The 15227-nt window shown below is 47.4% G+C and overlaps 1 protein-coding gene across 2 annotated transcripts in view; it reads right to left on the reverse strand.

Annotated features, from left to right (window-relative positions):
- Nucleotides 1–15227, reverse strand: part of camsap3 (calmodulin regulated spectrin-associated protein family, member 3) — a 190793-nt gene that overhangs the window by 132208 nt on the left and 43358 nt on the right. For both annotated transcript variants that reach the window (XM_078531469.1, XM_078531470.1), the window contains exon 2: nt 4793–5052. In XM_078531469.1, the coding sequence (XP_078387595.1) occupies nt 4793–5052 (260 nt within the window). The remainder of the gene's footprint in view (nt 1–4792; nt 5053–15227) is intronic.

The following is a 15227-nucleotide window of genomic DNA, read 5'->3' on the forward strand; positions in this document are numbered from 1 at the left end:
AAATAGGAAACGTAATGTAAGAAACATTTCCTACATTACATGACAACACTTCAAAATTACTGCTTTGGGGCATTGCGAGGTCGTGACAGGCACTATATAAAGGCAAGTCTCTCTTTTACTCCCCCACCCCCAACTTTTCTCTAGCAACATTGCAATATCAAAAAGTCAAAAAAATGAGGGGGTTAACTTAATTCTGTGACTTTACACAACTGATTTTGGGTAAGGTAACTGAGGGGGGTGGGGGGGTGGAGTCAGTCAGGCAACACTGCCTGCCATATGCCATATGGGCCCCCCACCATCCCTGGCTGTGCTCCTGTAGCCCAGTGCCAAAAATAACACAACCTCCATTTCCTGATCTTCAGATAACTCATCCCACAAGCCAAAGGAGTTTCTCCATCAGAAGCTAAAAAAAAATAGCCAACAGTAAAATCTTTTGCGTGGGGGATGGGCAGCACCGGTGAATCAAAAATGCAGATTAATGGAGAGTTCCACTTTTTTTTTATATATTCGTTCATGGGGTGTGGGCGTCGCTGGCTAGGCCGACATTTATTGCCCATCCCTAATTGCCCTTGTTCAGAGGGCAGTTGAGAGTCAACCACATTTTGTTGTGGGTCTGGAGTCACATGTAGGCCAGGCCGGGTGAGGCGGGCAGATTTCCTTATCTGAAGGACATTAGTGAACCACTAATTGCTGCTTTGCGACAATCGGCAATGGTTTCATGGTCATCTTCAGACTTTTAATTCCAGGTTTTTACTGAATGTATCTGCCGTGGTGGGGGTTTAACCGATGGAATACAGCACAACACAATACTTGCAGCATGAACTCATTTGCAAGTACACGGGATCCCACCAATTCTTCGACAGGACATTAAAACATGAATTAAAAAGTTTGAAATAATACAGTGTACAGGTGCAGGTCCCAGATAACTTAGTAATTGCTTCCAGTTGGCAACATGACAACTCACTGGGGGAACATCAGAAATTCCAGTTATTAGAGAGCCAAATAACACAAAGCTGACTGTACAACACATAGTTTTCTCTTCATTCTTTCCTCACAGTTTGGCAAGGAGATCCAGCCATTGATTGAGCACCTCTTAAAGCTGTAATGCTCCAAAAACAGACTCGCAGCTCTTAAATTCAGATTTTAAAGCCCCATAAAATTTTTACCTATTGCGCAAAATTGAAAATCTTTAACTCCAGTTACTCCAGGAAAAGTTTCTTCTTCAGAACCAGCATTAACTTTAAATTATAATCGACCTCAACCCAAACTTTAAGTTCAGGAGGCAAATAAAAGTCCCGACAGTGAAAACAACAATTGCCGGATTATCAAAGCCAGATATCTTTAATTCCCCAACCCAAATAAATACAAAAATACCCTGCACCACCCCTAACAAACCACACCCGCCCTCCCCCACAAAAAAGTTAATAGACAGACTTGCATTTATATAGTGCTTTTCCCAACCACCAAGTGTCTCAAAGCACTTCACAGTCAATGAGGTACTTTCAAAGTATAATGTAGGAAACACAGCAGTAGGTTCCCACCAACAAGAGTGTGTTAATGGCCGGATAATCTGTTTTCAGGTGTTGTTTGACCGAGCAGCCGCACCCATTAAAATCGTGCTGGGGTATTTTATAATGGGAGGGTAGAAGGGGCCTTGGTTTGATGTCTTATCTGAAAAACAGCACCCCCAACAGAGGGGGCACAGTAGGATGTGGTTAATTATACATAGCTCATGCTGGCAAGAGCAGCCGCTGGCTCCTCCCGCTTACGCCCAGTGCAGTGCTGAGGGGGGTGCTGCACTGTTGGAGGTGCCGACATTCAGATGAGACATGAAACCTCATCCCGCCCGGCCTCTCCGCTGGACACAAAAGCTCCCACGGCACCACTTCAAGGTCGAAGAGGGGGGGCTTCTCCCCAGTGCCCTGGCCGATATTTATACCCCAATCGACATCACAAAAGCAAATTGTCTGGCCATCATCACGTTGCTGCTCATGGGAGCTTGCTGTGTGCAAATTCACTTCTGCTTTTTGCAACACGGACTACATTTCGGAAGTTATTTCACTGGCTGCGATGAGCCTTGGGAAGTCAGAGGTCATGAAGGGCGCCATACAAGTGCAAGGCTCTCTTTCGTTCCCCCCTCCTTTCTGTCACATGGGATGGTCCGGCCCTGCTGCTTTCTCCAGGCTCCTGGTATCTATGCTGAGGTGCTGTGGTCTAAGGTAACTAGCACACAATATATGTTCGAGCTGCTGTGCTAAAGGGACTGGCTGTTGGTGCGTCTAAGACCCAATTTCTTTGGCTAGAAACTACATATCGCCTTATACACAAGTAATACGCTACTTCTTCAGTACAATCTGAAATTAGGGTTGCTTTGATTCTATATACATGCCTGACCTAGTCTCGCAAATCCCACAATTAATAACATTTTTTCAAAAGTCAAATGAACTCCACATTAGATTCACTAATCCTCACAAATCAACACAAACGGTCAGAAACTTTAAGATTTAATTGAACATCTTCTCAACATGCCTGTTAAACATTCATACAGTTCTCCCAATCGAGGATCAATGATGGCACTACTCTTTAAGAAGTGCGCTTACACTAAAACTGCGCTGCGCACTGTGGCCTCAAGGCTGCCCCATCACAGCTGTGCGCCCACACCAATGGCACTGCAGACCAACCAAACATAATCTACCATCAGGTTATAGTTTACTGCCCCAGCAGGACAAAACTGGAGATATACCTGATATGTTTGCCCTCTGCATTGCTCCAGTCTCCAAATGCATCCCACTAGCCTGCCCAGGAACCCCTTCCCCTCACAAAGCTTGTCCCCCCAATCCAACCACCACCTCCCTCTTCCCCAACACACACATCATTTGTTAACCTAAATTGAAAGCTCTTAAACGCAAGTGTGCCTGCAGCCCTCTGCAAACCCCACAGAGTGCGACAATATATAACACGTTAAAAATAAAATTATTCCAAACAAATAACTTCTATAAATAATATATATCACCACAGACAATTAACCATCCACAATCCCATTGGACACCTGCTAGGAAGCTTCGTCTACACAGCTGCTACTCACTGTCACATGACCTACAGTCCTCCAAAAGGAATCAGAGCAACTGGAAATCATGTACTTTTGATTAGGATCAGAGAGGGGATGAAATAAGAAGTTGCACAGCGATTGCATTTTGGTCCAACTATTGACACAGTTTCAAGGTAACACGAGGGGAACGTGCTTGGCTACACGATGCTTGGAAGGAGAGCGCCGTCCATCTCCATTAGCATCCCCACCCCACCACCATGATGTGTGTTGTACTTGCAGATTGGTTGCTAAACACTAGAGGGGGCACGGCCCTCCAACAATGGGAGCAAGAATTGACTCTCCAGGGTCTCCCAAGAGACTAAAACAATAGCAGCCAGTACATTAAAACATGCCAACTGCAGTGTTTCTCAGGACCAACGCTGGGCACTTATTTCCAAGGGACAGAGAGGAAATATAGCTGGGAATCCTCCTCCTGATTTCTATACTATCGGAAAGCCCATTGGATAGGAAGAGAGAAAAAGCAGAAAGATTGAGACATAGAAAGACAAATGGAGATAAAAACAAAAAACTACTGCGGATGCTGGAAATCCAAAACAAAAACAGAATTACCTGGAAAAACTCAGCAGGTCTGGCAGCATCGGCGGAGAAGAAAAGAGTTGACGTTTCGAGTCCTCGTGACCCTTCAGCAGAACTGAGTAAAGTTAGGAGAGGGGTCTTTTCACCCCTCTCCTAACTTTACTCAGTTCTGCTGAAGGGTCATGAGGACCCGAAACGTCAACTCTTTTCTTCTCCACCGATGCTGCCAGACAAATGGAGAAATAGTTAAGACAGAAAAAGGCAGAAATCAAGAGGTAGAGGGGGGGTAAAAAAGGCATGGACAGTTAGAAAAAGAGAGATATTTTTGCTTGGGAACAGTGTCCTTTCCCCACTGTAGGTTACCCGCCTGTCACAGCCTTTGTTCACCACCAAGCTCTCATTCATGGGATGTGGGCATCACTGGCAAGGTCAGCAGTGTTTACCCATCCCCAACTGCTCCTGAACAGAGTGGCTTGCTAGGCCATTTCAGGGGGCAGTTAAGAGTGTTACACTTTAATATTGGTACGGTGGATAACTTTTTAAAGACTAAAACAATACTTCTGGAGGCGTGGAGGTGATTGAGCACTGCAGCTCTCCTTTATTCTACTGCAGTAACAGAACTAAACAAAAAAATCCATGGATTCTGTGATCCCACAATGCACCGGCTTGCAAAGTACAGCAAGCCAAACGAGACATTCAATACGTAACAGAGTCAACCAGGCTGCTGAGGGTCGGGAGTCACACGTAGGCCAGACCGGGTAAGGAGGGCAGATTTCCTTCCCTTAAAAAGGTCATTGGTGAGCCAGCTGGGTTTTTACAACAGTGATAGGGATTCATGGTCACCATTACTGAGGCTAGCTTTCAATTTTAATGTTAATTAAAGCTGCCATGGTGTGATTTAAACCAGACCATTAGCCTGGGCCTACTGATTACTACTCATTTCCCTGGCCACTCAGACAAGGAAACTCAAGTTGGGTCAGTGCCTTGGACAACCAATGATGGTGGTGCTTGTGCACAGGAGGGTGGAGACCTTCAAATAAAATATAACCAGGGCCTCTACGCAGGTACGACAATGGTGAATTGCAAAGCACCACAAGGAAGATGAACACAGTTTGCCGCTCTAGCCCGATGGACCTGGCCGCTCACGTCCACGCACTTGAACCTTACCATTTTGATGGGCTTCTTCCGGAGGTCGGCATCAGTCACCGCCACCTCCTGGTCCTTCACCTGGAGTCCTTTCCGCGACAGAGCCTGGAGGACGGCCATGTTATCCTGAGGCAGGCCAAGCTCATCGTGCGGCAGGGTCTGACCACAGACCCGGCAGTAGATGTCCGAGGAAAGCAGCAGACGGATGACTGGGGGCTTGATGTGTTCCTGGTCATACTGGTCGGTGTAAAACGGCTCCCTCAGCTCTTCTGGCACGTTCTCTGGAAAGAATGAGTCAATCAGTCAGTCAGTCAATCAATCAATAAATAACAATGAGCCCTACAATTGCCAACTTTCAGCTTCCTCCTCTCCATGAGCACATTCGATTTGAAGACAAAGACTTATTTCCCCCGAAAAGCTTCATTTACTACTTAATAAAAAAAAAAGAATACCCATTGCGTCAGTTGTGGCTCAGTGGGTAGCGCACGCACACCTCCGAGTCAGGAGGTTGTGGTGTTCAAGTTCCACTAGCGATTTGGTCACACAATCTAGGCCAACACTCCCATGCAGTCCCGAAGGAGTGCTGCGCTGTAGGAGGTGCCCCCTTTCTGATGAGAGGTTAAAAACCAAGGTCATTCACGTGGGTTGAAACAATCTCATACCAGTAATTTGGAGGTGGTGCTGGGGTCAGGTCAGCTGGGGAGTCCTTTTCCCTACATCCCGGCGATGTCCTGTCTAATTTGTGCATGGCCTGTTTGCAGTACAATGCAGTCCCTTTAAGATGATCACATGTCTTAAAGAGAATGGTGGACGCGCACAAAAAGTTCCAGATCGCTATGCAGCACAGCTGAGGGAATTAGTCCTGGACAATATTTATCCCTCAACCAACAATTCAAAATCACTGATCTGCTCATTACCATCAGAAACAGGAGTAGGAAGTAAACCATTCAGCTCCTCAAGGTCGCTCACCATTTAATAAAATCATGGCTGACCCTCGACCTCCACAACTCTACTTTCCCCGAGGTACTGTTTGTGGGAGCTTGCTGTGCACAGATTGGCTGCTGTGTTTCCCCACCACCCCAAGTAAAAACAGCAACCACTCGATTGGCTGAGAAGCACTTCGGGGCGTTCCGAGAACAGGACAGGCGCTATAGGAATGAAAGTTCTCCCTGAAGTCAGGCTGGAAATGACTGAAAGAGTTGCGATGGTGTTGGTACAACGCAGACCAGCGAGGCAGCGCCGGGTCAGGTCTTATCCGGAGCCTCGTTTCCGTCAGTGGTTAAGGACGCGGGTGCACATGGCATCACTTGGCTTAAGAAGGAACAAACCCAAAATATTAATGAGCTCAGACAGAGCAGGTCAGGCAAGGAGACAGCCGCTTAGCTAACTCTTTAAACTGAACTTCCTCACTTGAAAGAGGCAGACCATGAACAAGGGAAGGCTTGTCAACAGTGGGAAATAAGGTCGGGGAGACATTATTCCTCAGCTGGTTATTGAGTAGCACGGAGGGGCACAAGAGAGCATGACGCAAATAAGCGAGTTGTTTCAATCTGAAATGTGCTTCTGGAAAGGGTGGCGGAAGCAGATTCAATAGTAATTTTCAAAAAAGGGGATTGGATTTTTTTAAAAAAAAGCTTGGAAGCAAAATACATACAGGGCTGTGTGGAAAGAGAGAAGGGCAAGTGGGCCGAATGAGACTGAGCTGAAGCAAAATGAGTGTGATGGGCCGAATAGGTCCTTCTGTGCTGCATCATTCTACGATTAAACCAGGAAGCTCCTGAACAATCCCATTGAGAAAACTCGGATCCGGACAGGAGGTTTCCAGCTGTGTTTCTGAGCACCATCCTTGCCCCCCAGGCCTGAAAGTTGCGGGTTCAAGCCCCACTCCAGACATTTGAGCACATAATCCAGATCGGCCCACCAGTGCAGTACCGAGGGAGTGCTGCACTGTCAGAAATTCCATCTATCAGATGAGACATTAAACAGAGGTTCCTGGCTACCCTCTCAAAGATCCCACATGGCAATATTTCAAGGAAGAGCAGAAGAGGTCACCATTATGTCCTGGCCAATATTTACCCCTCAAATCAACATGATGAAAAACAGATGATTTGGTCATCATCATAGTACCGTATATGGAGCTTGCTGTGCACAAAATGGCCACCATACTCCCTACATTACAACAGTGACTGCACCTCAAGTACTTCATTGGCTGTAAAGTGCTTTCGGACATTGAGATCATGCAAGAATGTGAGGCCTTTCCCTTTCTTAGAGCTGGTTTGACAGCCTCCCTCCTGCCTACAGAAGTGCAGAAAGCAGAGGGCAGTCAGGTTCACCACATGCGATCACTGTCCAGCGAGTCTAACTATCGATACCAGACAGGATAGACTCAGCTCCAGTTGCCTCCCAGCCAATAACCACTCAATACGTGGTCTAGACTTCACATACCAGCCTTCAGACAGATACCGAGTGCAGGGGATGCCTGAGGAGCTGTGCCCCATCACTAATGGTGGCTTCGGGAGAAGGGGCTGGGGGAAGAAAATTGGGGGGGGGAAATGGAAAAGCCGAGGAAGGGGTTGGGGTTGGAAGAGCTTCTCATCAACCATCATTTCAGGTTTTAACCCAGCGGGGTTCACAAGTTCACAAGTGGAGATTTCGCTTGCTGATTCAACTCCCCCACACGGAGTCCAGTGTCTGCTGTTAGCTGACACAAGGCATTCTGGAATGAAACCAGCCACCGGTGTGTTGACCAGTCTAGTGAAACGCTTTTACAGCAGACAAAGTGCCGTATGATCAGCTGACCTGATAGACACTTACCCACTAACACGACACCTCTTAAAAAAAGCTTCAGCAATCCCACCGACCTCTTTTAAAAGACCTGAGACAACATTCAAGGGAGCAGGAGCATTTCAGACCCCTGAAAATGTACATCCAGGAATATATGAGAGGCTGAAGGAAGCAGGCTCCCCTCACATCATGCACCATTTAGCAGCTGGGACTCCACATTACACTGTCTGAAAGGGTGGCAGAGGCAGGAATCCTTAGTGTTTAAAAAATACTTGGATATGCACTTGTGCAAAAACCTACAGGGCTACAGACCAAAGAGGCCTGCACAGACACAATTGGCCGAATGGCCTCCTTCTGTGCTATAAATTTTCTAAGTAAAAAGTGAGAAGCAGCTCAAGGTGGAGCATAAACACTGGCATCCAGCTCAGCCAAATGGCCCATTTCTGTGCTGTAAATCTTAGCTTAAAAAGAGCAATGTGGAATATCCGTTTCATTCAACCCCATCAGCCCGATCAGCTTGAGTCACACCCTCACTTACAGTCCACACAATAAAGGCTGTCACATGGAAAGAGTGGATTCATTCTCAAAGTAGGTAATGGTCAGTTTGTCAATCTTCAAGCTAAGGTCGAGGAACTTTGTTTCACAGAGATCTCGTCAGTGGAGAGATTAGCAGTCAGGTCATTATTCAAAGAGTCAATGTTATTTGACGGAAACATGTTTCACATCAGTTAATAAGTAAATAGGCTCAGTGCTCATTCCTGGGATGACAGGTTTTTTTTCTTCTCCCCTGCACAGACTCCCCAAACACGTCTTTCAGCACCAGGTCACGAAACCCACCCTAATACAGAACACAGCAAATCCAACAGGCCCAATGTTTGCATATGCAATGTGCTACCACAAGCTTAATGCCTCATTAACCAAGTTGAAGTAGGAGGAAGGGAAATAAAAAGGAGGTCCCTGTTCCATTTTCCTTCAACTCTTGATTCTAGGATGTCAGCACTTGGCATCTGTATCATTAAAACCCACTGTCCATCTATTCTTTCAAAAATATACTTCATTCAGAAAATTTACAAAAGTACATTCTATGACCAAGGTTGATGTTACATAAGGTGCAAACCAGGTCAGTTTCTTCCAATACTGTATGTCGCTCATTACATTTACAACCACAGGTGATATTTACAGTCCTACATGTCAAACAGCCGGAAGTGTTTTACCCAGTTTCCAGCCCCTCGGTGAACTGTGGCTGAAAGGTCTTTGACGATAGCCTTTTCCCCCTTTGCGCCTCTTGCCCCAAGCTTTAGTCGGTCCCTCAGCACATAGTCCTGGCCTTTGGGATGTGCTAGTCTGCAACATTCAGTCATGGACAACACTTTGCGCTGGAAGACCAAGATGATTTGGGCAGACGAAAGAGTGTCTTTCACCGAGTTGATGACCTTCCTCCACAGTTGGTATTTATCCATACGTGTCCCTGGGAACAGCCTGTAGAGTACACAGACAAGTCCAGAACAAGCGGACATAACCTCAAAATTACAGCCAAGCCACCCAGGGCTAATTTCAGGAAGCACTTCATCACACAAAGGGTATTGGAAATCAGAACCCTCTTCCCTCAGAAAGCGACTGAGGCCGGGCAGGTCCAAGAATGCATTCCTGGCTGATCTCCCACATTCTACCCTCTGCAAACTGAAGATCTTCCAAAATTCGTGGGTTAACTCACCTCAAGCCCCATTCCCCTCTCACCTCTGTACTTGCTGAGCTGCATTGGCTCCCGGTCAAACACCACCTTGATTATAAAATTCTCTTCTTGGTTTTCAAATCCGTCTATGGCCTTCCCTCTCCCCCTCTCTAATCTCCCTCAGCCTCACATTGCAGTTAGCCCCATACCCCAGCCCTCTCCGAGGTACCTGTGCTCCTTTAACACTGGCCTCTTTAGCATCCCTGATTTTAATTGCCCCATTTTTGGTGGCTGCACACTCAGCTGCCTGGGCCCCAAGTTCTGGAATATTCTCCACCTCTTTATTCCTCCTTCCAGACACTCCTTAAAACCTGCCTCTCTGACCAAGCTTTTGGTCACCTGACCCAATATCTTCCAGTATGTGGCTCGTGTCATATTTTGTTTTTATAATGCCCCTGTGTAGCACCTTGGGACATCCGACTACCTTAGAAGGCGCTATATAAGTTGTTGACAACCTGCCGAGTGCCTCCAGTCCAGAACTGGGTCCACAGTCAGACTACAGAAACCAATTCGCGGGTACTGAGTTCCTGGGACTCGTAACAACACCTTGAAGCAAAGACAAGAGAGGCCATTCTGCCCCTCAAGCCTGTTCCGCCAGACAGTTAGATCCATTCACCTTTACTCCATGTCCCTCGACCCTGACCCCCCTCCCCCCCACCCACCCGTAACTACCAACACGTCCTGGGGGTGCTTGCTGCAAATTAGAGCCAACTGTTGGTAATACACCCCCCAGCACCAGAAACAGTGTGAAGTGCCCAGAGCCCTCCTCCCACTCCTGTCCGAGCTGAAGCAAGGCAAGTTAACAGAAATAAAAACAAAAAGCTAAAAGCTACTGCGGATGCTGGAAATCCAAAACAAAAACAGAATTACCTGGAAAAACTCAGCAGGTCTGGCAGCATCGGCAGAGAAGAAATCAGTTAACGTTTCGAGCCTTCATGGCCCTTCGGCAGAACTGAAGCATAGTTAGGAGAAGGGAGAAATATAAACTGGTTTAAGGTTGGTGGGGGGGGGGGGGGGAAAGAGAGACGTTGAGGGTGGGGTGATTGTGGAGATAAGCAGTGATAGGAGCAGATAATCAAAATATGTCACAGACAAAAGGGTCAAAGAGGTGTTGAAGGTGGTGATTTGTCTAAGAAAAGTGCTAATTAAGAATGCAAGACAGGATATTCAAAGTACAGCTCTAGTGGGGGTGGGGTGGAAAGACTAACAAGGTTTTAGTTTTGGATTTAAAAATAATGGAAATAGGTGGGGAAAGAAGAATCTGTATAAATTATTGAAAAAAAAAAAGGGGGGGTGGGAAAAGAAACGGGGTGGGGATGGGGGGAGGGGAGTTTAAGATCTAAAGTTGTTGAATTCAATATTCAGCCCGGAAGGCTGTAAAGTGCCTAGTCGGAAGATGAGGTGCTGTTCCTCCAGTTTGCGTTGGGCTTCACTGGAACAATGCAGCAAGCCAAGGACAGACATGTGGGCAAGAGAACAGGGTGGAGTGTTAAAATGGCAAGCGACGGGGAGGTTTGGGTCTTTCTTGCAGACAGACCGCAGGTGTTCCGCAAAATGGTCGCCCAGTTTGCGTTTGGTCTCTCCAATGTAGAGGAGACCGCATTGGGAGCAACGAATGCAGTAGACTAAGTTAGGGGAAATGCAAGTGAAATGCTGCTTCACTTGAAAGGAGTGTTTGGGCCCTTGGACGGTGAGGAGAGAGGAAGTGAAGGGGCAGGTGTTGCATCTTCTGCGTGGGCATGGGGAGGTGCCATAAGTGGGGGTTGAGGAGTAGGGGGTGATGGAGGAGTGGACCAGGGTGTCCCGGAGGGAACGATCCCTACGGAATGCCGTCAGGGGGAGTGAAGGGAAGATGTGTTTGGTGGTGGCATCATGCTGGAGTTGGCGGAAATGGCAGAGGATGATCCTTTGATTGCGGAGGCTGGTGGGGTGATAAGTGAGGACAAGGGGGACCCTATCATGTTTCTGGGAAGGAGGAGAAGGCGTGAGGGAGGATAACAGAAAACCTGGTTAATGTACTACCCAAAAGGTAAAAATTAATGGAATGGCTTTCTGCGTTTGCTGACTTAAGTGAAAGAATATGGTGCTCAGCACACAATATTCCCAGCTCTAGACTAAAACCCAATGATCTTTCAGATCCCCCTAATCCCCACCAAATGGTCTCCTGGTTGAAAAACCTGCAGCACAACCCAACCCGCCAACCCCCACCTCACCCAGCCCCCGCCCCACCTCGCCCAGCCCCCCTCCCCCCCACCCCTCCGCCCCCCACCCAGCCCCCACCCCGCCCAGCCCAGCCCCCACCCCGCCCAGCCCAGCCCCGCCCCCACCCCCACCCCGCCCAGCCCAGCCCCCACCCCGCCAGGACCGAGCGACTTCATTCCCTGCTCAATAGAAAACTTCCACGTGAAGGTTACATTGCACCAGGGAGCCTATTGGGTTAAACAAGGAGAGCGTGTGGAGTTCAGGGGACAGAGTCTGATTACAAAACACAAACCCATCACATTCCATAAGGTGACAGGCACCAGCATTCAACAGGTAGAGCCCGATACTGTTTCCAATATCAAACGCACGCTGTAACCTTCAACTAAAAAGGGGGACAGATTCAAGGTTGTGACAACAAAATTTTGCTGATTTACTTTAGGATCCAACTCCAAGGTGGGAATCTCCTACAATAAGGAGAACTCAAAAGGTCAGAAGGTTAAACACAAGACTACAAGTCAGTATACAGTCTCCCCCCACCACCCCCATATTTTTTTCATGTACGTTCCCTCAGGTTTCACCAAAACCCGAGAAGGACAGCCATTAACAGATCTGTTATTGTCAGACTGAAAGAGAAATAAAATTTTCAAACTGCGTTGGTGGGATTTGAACCCTGGATTGCTAGCCCAGTAACATAACCACTACACCACTGTACCCCATAGCGTCTCCCCTTTCAGGGGGGGCATCATTGATCCTGAAGCACTATGCAGAGATCAGCCGGAGAGGTTATCACTGGGCGTTGCGGCCAATATTTCTACCTCATTGCAACACAGAAGAATCGGTTCACTCTCGCGTTGCTGTGGTGCCCACAAGCACTGGCTGTGGTGCTTCAAGGGAAACAGAAGCGAGGAGCGACAGAGAGAGCAAAGCCAGAACTTTTTGCTTGCCGGACGGGCGCCTGACCCGAACGAGTGTAAAGTGACCCGCGATGATGTCGGGTAAGTGTCCCCGTGTCATCGCGCACTCGGTGATATTTCGGTCAGCAGGCGCGCGCCCGGGAGTCCTCAGCGCGCCTGCCGACAATTAAAAGGCCTGTTAAGGCCATTAAAGCTTTAACCAAATTAAATTTTGTGCTGCCCCACCCAACCTTATGGCTGGCGGGACAGGCGAGAAGGCCAAGCGGCCTTTGCATTTTGTTAGGAAACCTCATCCACGGGCGGGAGGAGGTTCCCAACAGCAAATAAAAATGTTAACATTTCACTTATAACGTGTCCCTGCTCGTGGGACAGAGTCGCACGAGGGGACGTGGCTTTTAACATTTTAAAAATCTTTATTTTTAATTTTCAAAACCCTTCATCTCCCTGAGGCAGCTCCGTGAAATCGCAGTCAGGCCCCGATCGCCCGCCAAGCCCGTCCAACGGGGGCCTAGAGAAACGAGCGAGAGAAAAAGACAGAAAAAAAAACAGAAAAGAGTGTACATCAGCACCCTGGTCACAATACGGGGTAAACTTGTGTTTGAATGGGGTGGAAACCAACCCCAGCCAAAGCTACAAAAATATAAATAAATTCCTTGCTCCCCAAAACAGAGTGACAAGCCAATGCCAACCTCACTTTGACTTTAAAACAGAATGTAGTCTCACCCGGGATCGAGGACAGAATGGACAGCAATGGTAGCCAAAGCGTACAGTAGTGTAGTGCCTATGTTATCGGGCTTGAGTTCAAATTGCAACCAAATCATTCTGAGAGTTTGAATTCATCGAATCCAGAACTAAAATGGCAGCCCTGCTGTTGCAAAATTTATTTGGGGTTGGGTGGGGGGTGAAATGAAAATGGGGAGGAACCGTGCAATTCTAAATAAGGCGCCTTTAGTACAAGAGCTGCCTGAATTACCATTAAAAAAAAAAGGCATCCCACCTGGTCCCAACTGCGCTCTGCAAAGATGGAACGCGCAGGCCACAGATCAGATAATTTAATCGCTCAGTTCCATGCAAGAAGCTTTGCAAATAAATTACCCAGGGTTCAGAGTAAAGAAAATAGCATAATTTATGTTCATCTGGGATCCCTAGGGAAAGGGTTAGTATTCTTTCAGAACGAGATTAATCAAGCCTCCAGTCGACACAAAGCGATCGCCTGAAGATCTTCCCCTTCCAATTAAATGGTGGCCTTTTGGTGGGGTTGGGGTGGATGATTCCAGTTAGAGTGTGTGGACAGGAAAGAGCAACAAAAGACACAGCCCATCACTGCAGGGAACGGGAACTCTCATTTTTTTGATGTGAAATCCTTTGCCGCAGTTTCCTTACCACCCAGCATTTCAGTCTAGGTAAAGCATCCTGTATAATATGCACCCAACATGCAGTAAAGGCAGTACTATCCAAATGGTACATTTTTAAAAAGGGGGTGCAGGAACGGAGACACCCGGGGATGGATGTACACAGGTGCCAGGACAAGTTGAGAAGGCTGTTATAAAAGGCACACAGGATCCTTGGAGTTATTAATAAAAGGCAGACACTACAAAAGCAAAGGATCACTGATGTTGCTGAAGAGAGAGACAAGTTGCTGAAGCTTTTCATCTTGCACTCATCAGGACAAACACAAGAATGCCAAATTTCAAACAAACAATCACAACAGTTTATATCGAGGGAGGAAAGGGTGCCGGTTGACTGAGGCATTGCCATGGAGAAAGCAACAGGAGACTATAGGCTCCCCAAGTGCCTGGCTTATTCAAAACCAAAGGCGCAAGTCTTGAACATATTCTTTTAGTTCGTGGGTCCCTACCTACCCTTGCTAGCAAGGACCCTTCCCACAACCAAATTTGAATTGTGCAGATGGCACAAAATCTTGCATAAAACTGGTTAGGCCACAACTAGCGTATTGAGTGCAGTTCTGGAATCTGCATTATAGGAAGGATGTGATTGCACTAGAGAGCTGGAGAGTTTTAGTTATGAGGAGGGATTGGATAGACTGGGATTATTTTCCCTGGAGCAGAGGAGGTTGAGGGGGAACATGATTGAGGTGTATAAAATTATGAGGGGCATAGATAGGGTAGACAGGAAGGAACTTTTCCCCTTGGTGGAGGGATCAATAACCAGGGGGCATGGATTTAAGGTAAGGGGCAGGAGGTTTAGAGGGGATGTGAGGAAGAATTTTTTCACCCAGAGGGCGGTGGGAATCTGGAAGTCACTGCCTGAAAGGGTGGTTGAGGCAGAAACCCTCATAACATTTAAGAAGTATTTGGATGTGCACTAGCGATGCTATGGCATACAAGGCTATGGGCCTAGTGCTGGAAAATGGGATTAGAATAGTTAGGTACTTGTTTGACTGGTGCAGATTCGATGGGCCAAAGGGCCTTTTTCTGTGCTGTAGACCTCTATGACTCTGTGACTCTAAAGTTTGCAGGAAAAAAGGTGAAACAAAGTCTCCCTCACAATAAACATGGTTATAAGGTTTTTTATTTAAAAAAAAGAATTTCTCTCTTGGAGATGTGGGCATTACTGACAAGGCCAGCACTTGTTGCCCATCCCTAGTTGCCCTTGACAAGATGGCAGTGAGCCATCTTGCTTGAACCGCTGCAGTCCATGTGGTGTAGGTACACCCACAGCGCTGTTAGGGAGGGAGTTCCAGGATTTTGACCCAGTGACAGTGAAGGAATGACAGCAATGCTTGTCCAAGTCAGGATGGTGAGTGACTGAGGGGGGGGGGGAACTTGCAGGTGGTGATGTTCCCATGCACCGAATGCCCCTG

This window comes from Cetorhinus maximus, chromosome 28 (genome assembly GCF_964194155.1).
Source record: "Cetorhinus maximus chromosome 28, sCetMax3.hap1.1, whole genome shotgun sequence".
Lineage (NCBI taxonomy): Eukaryota > Metazoa > Chordata > Chondrichthyes > Lamniformes > Cetorhinidae > Cetorhinus > Cetorhinus maximus.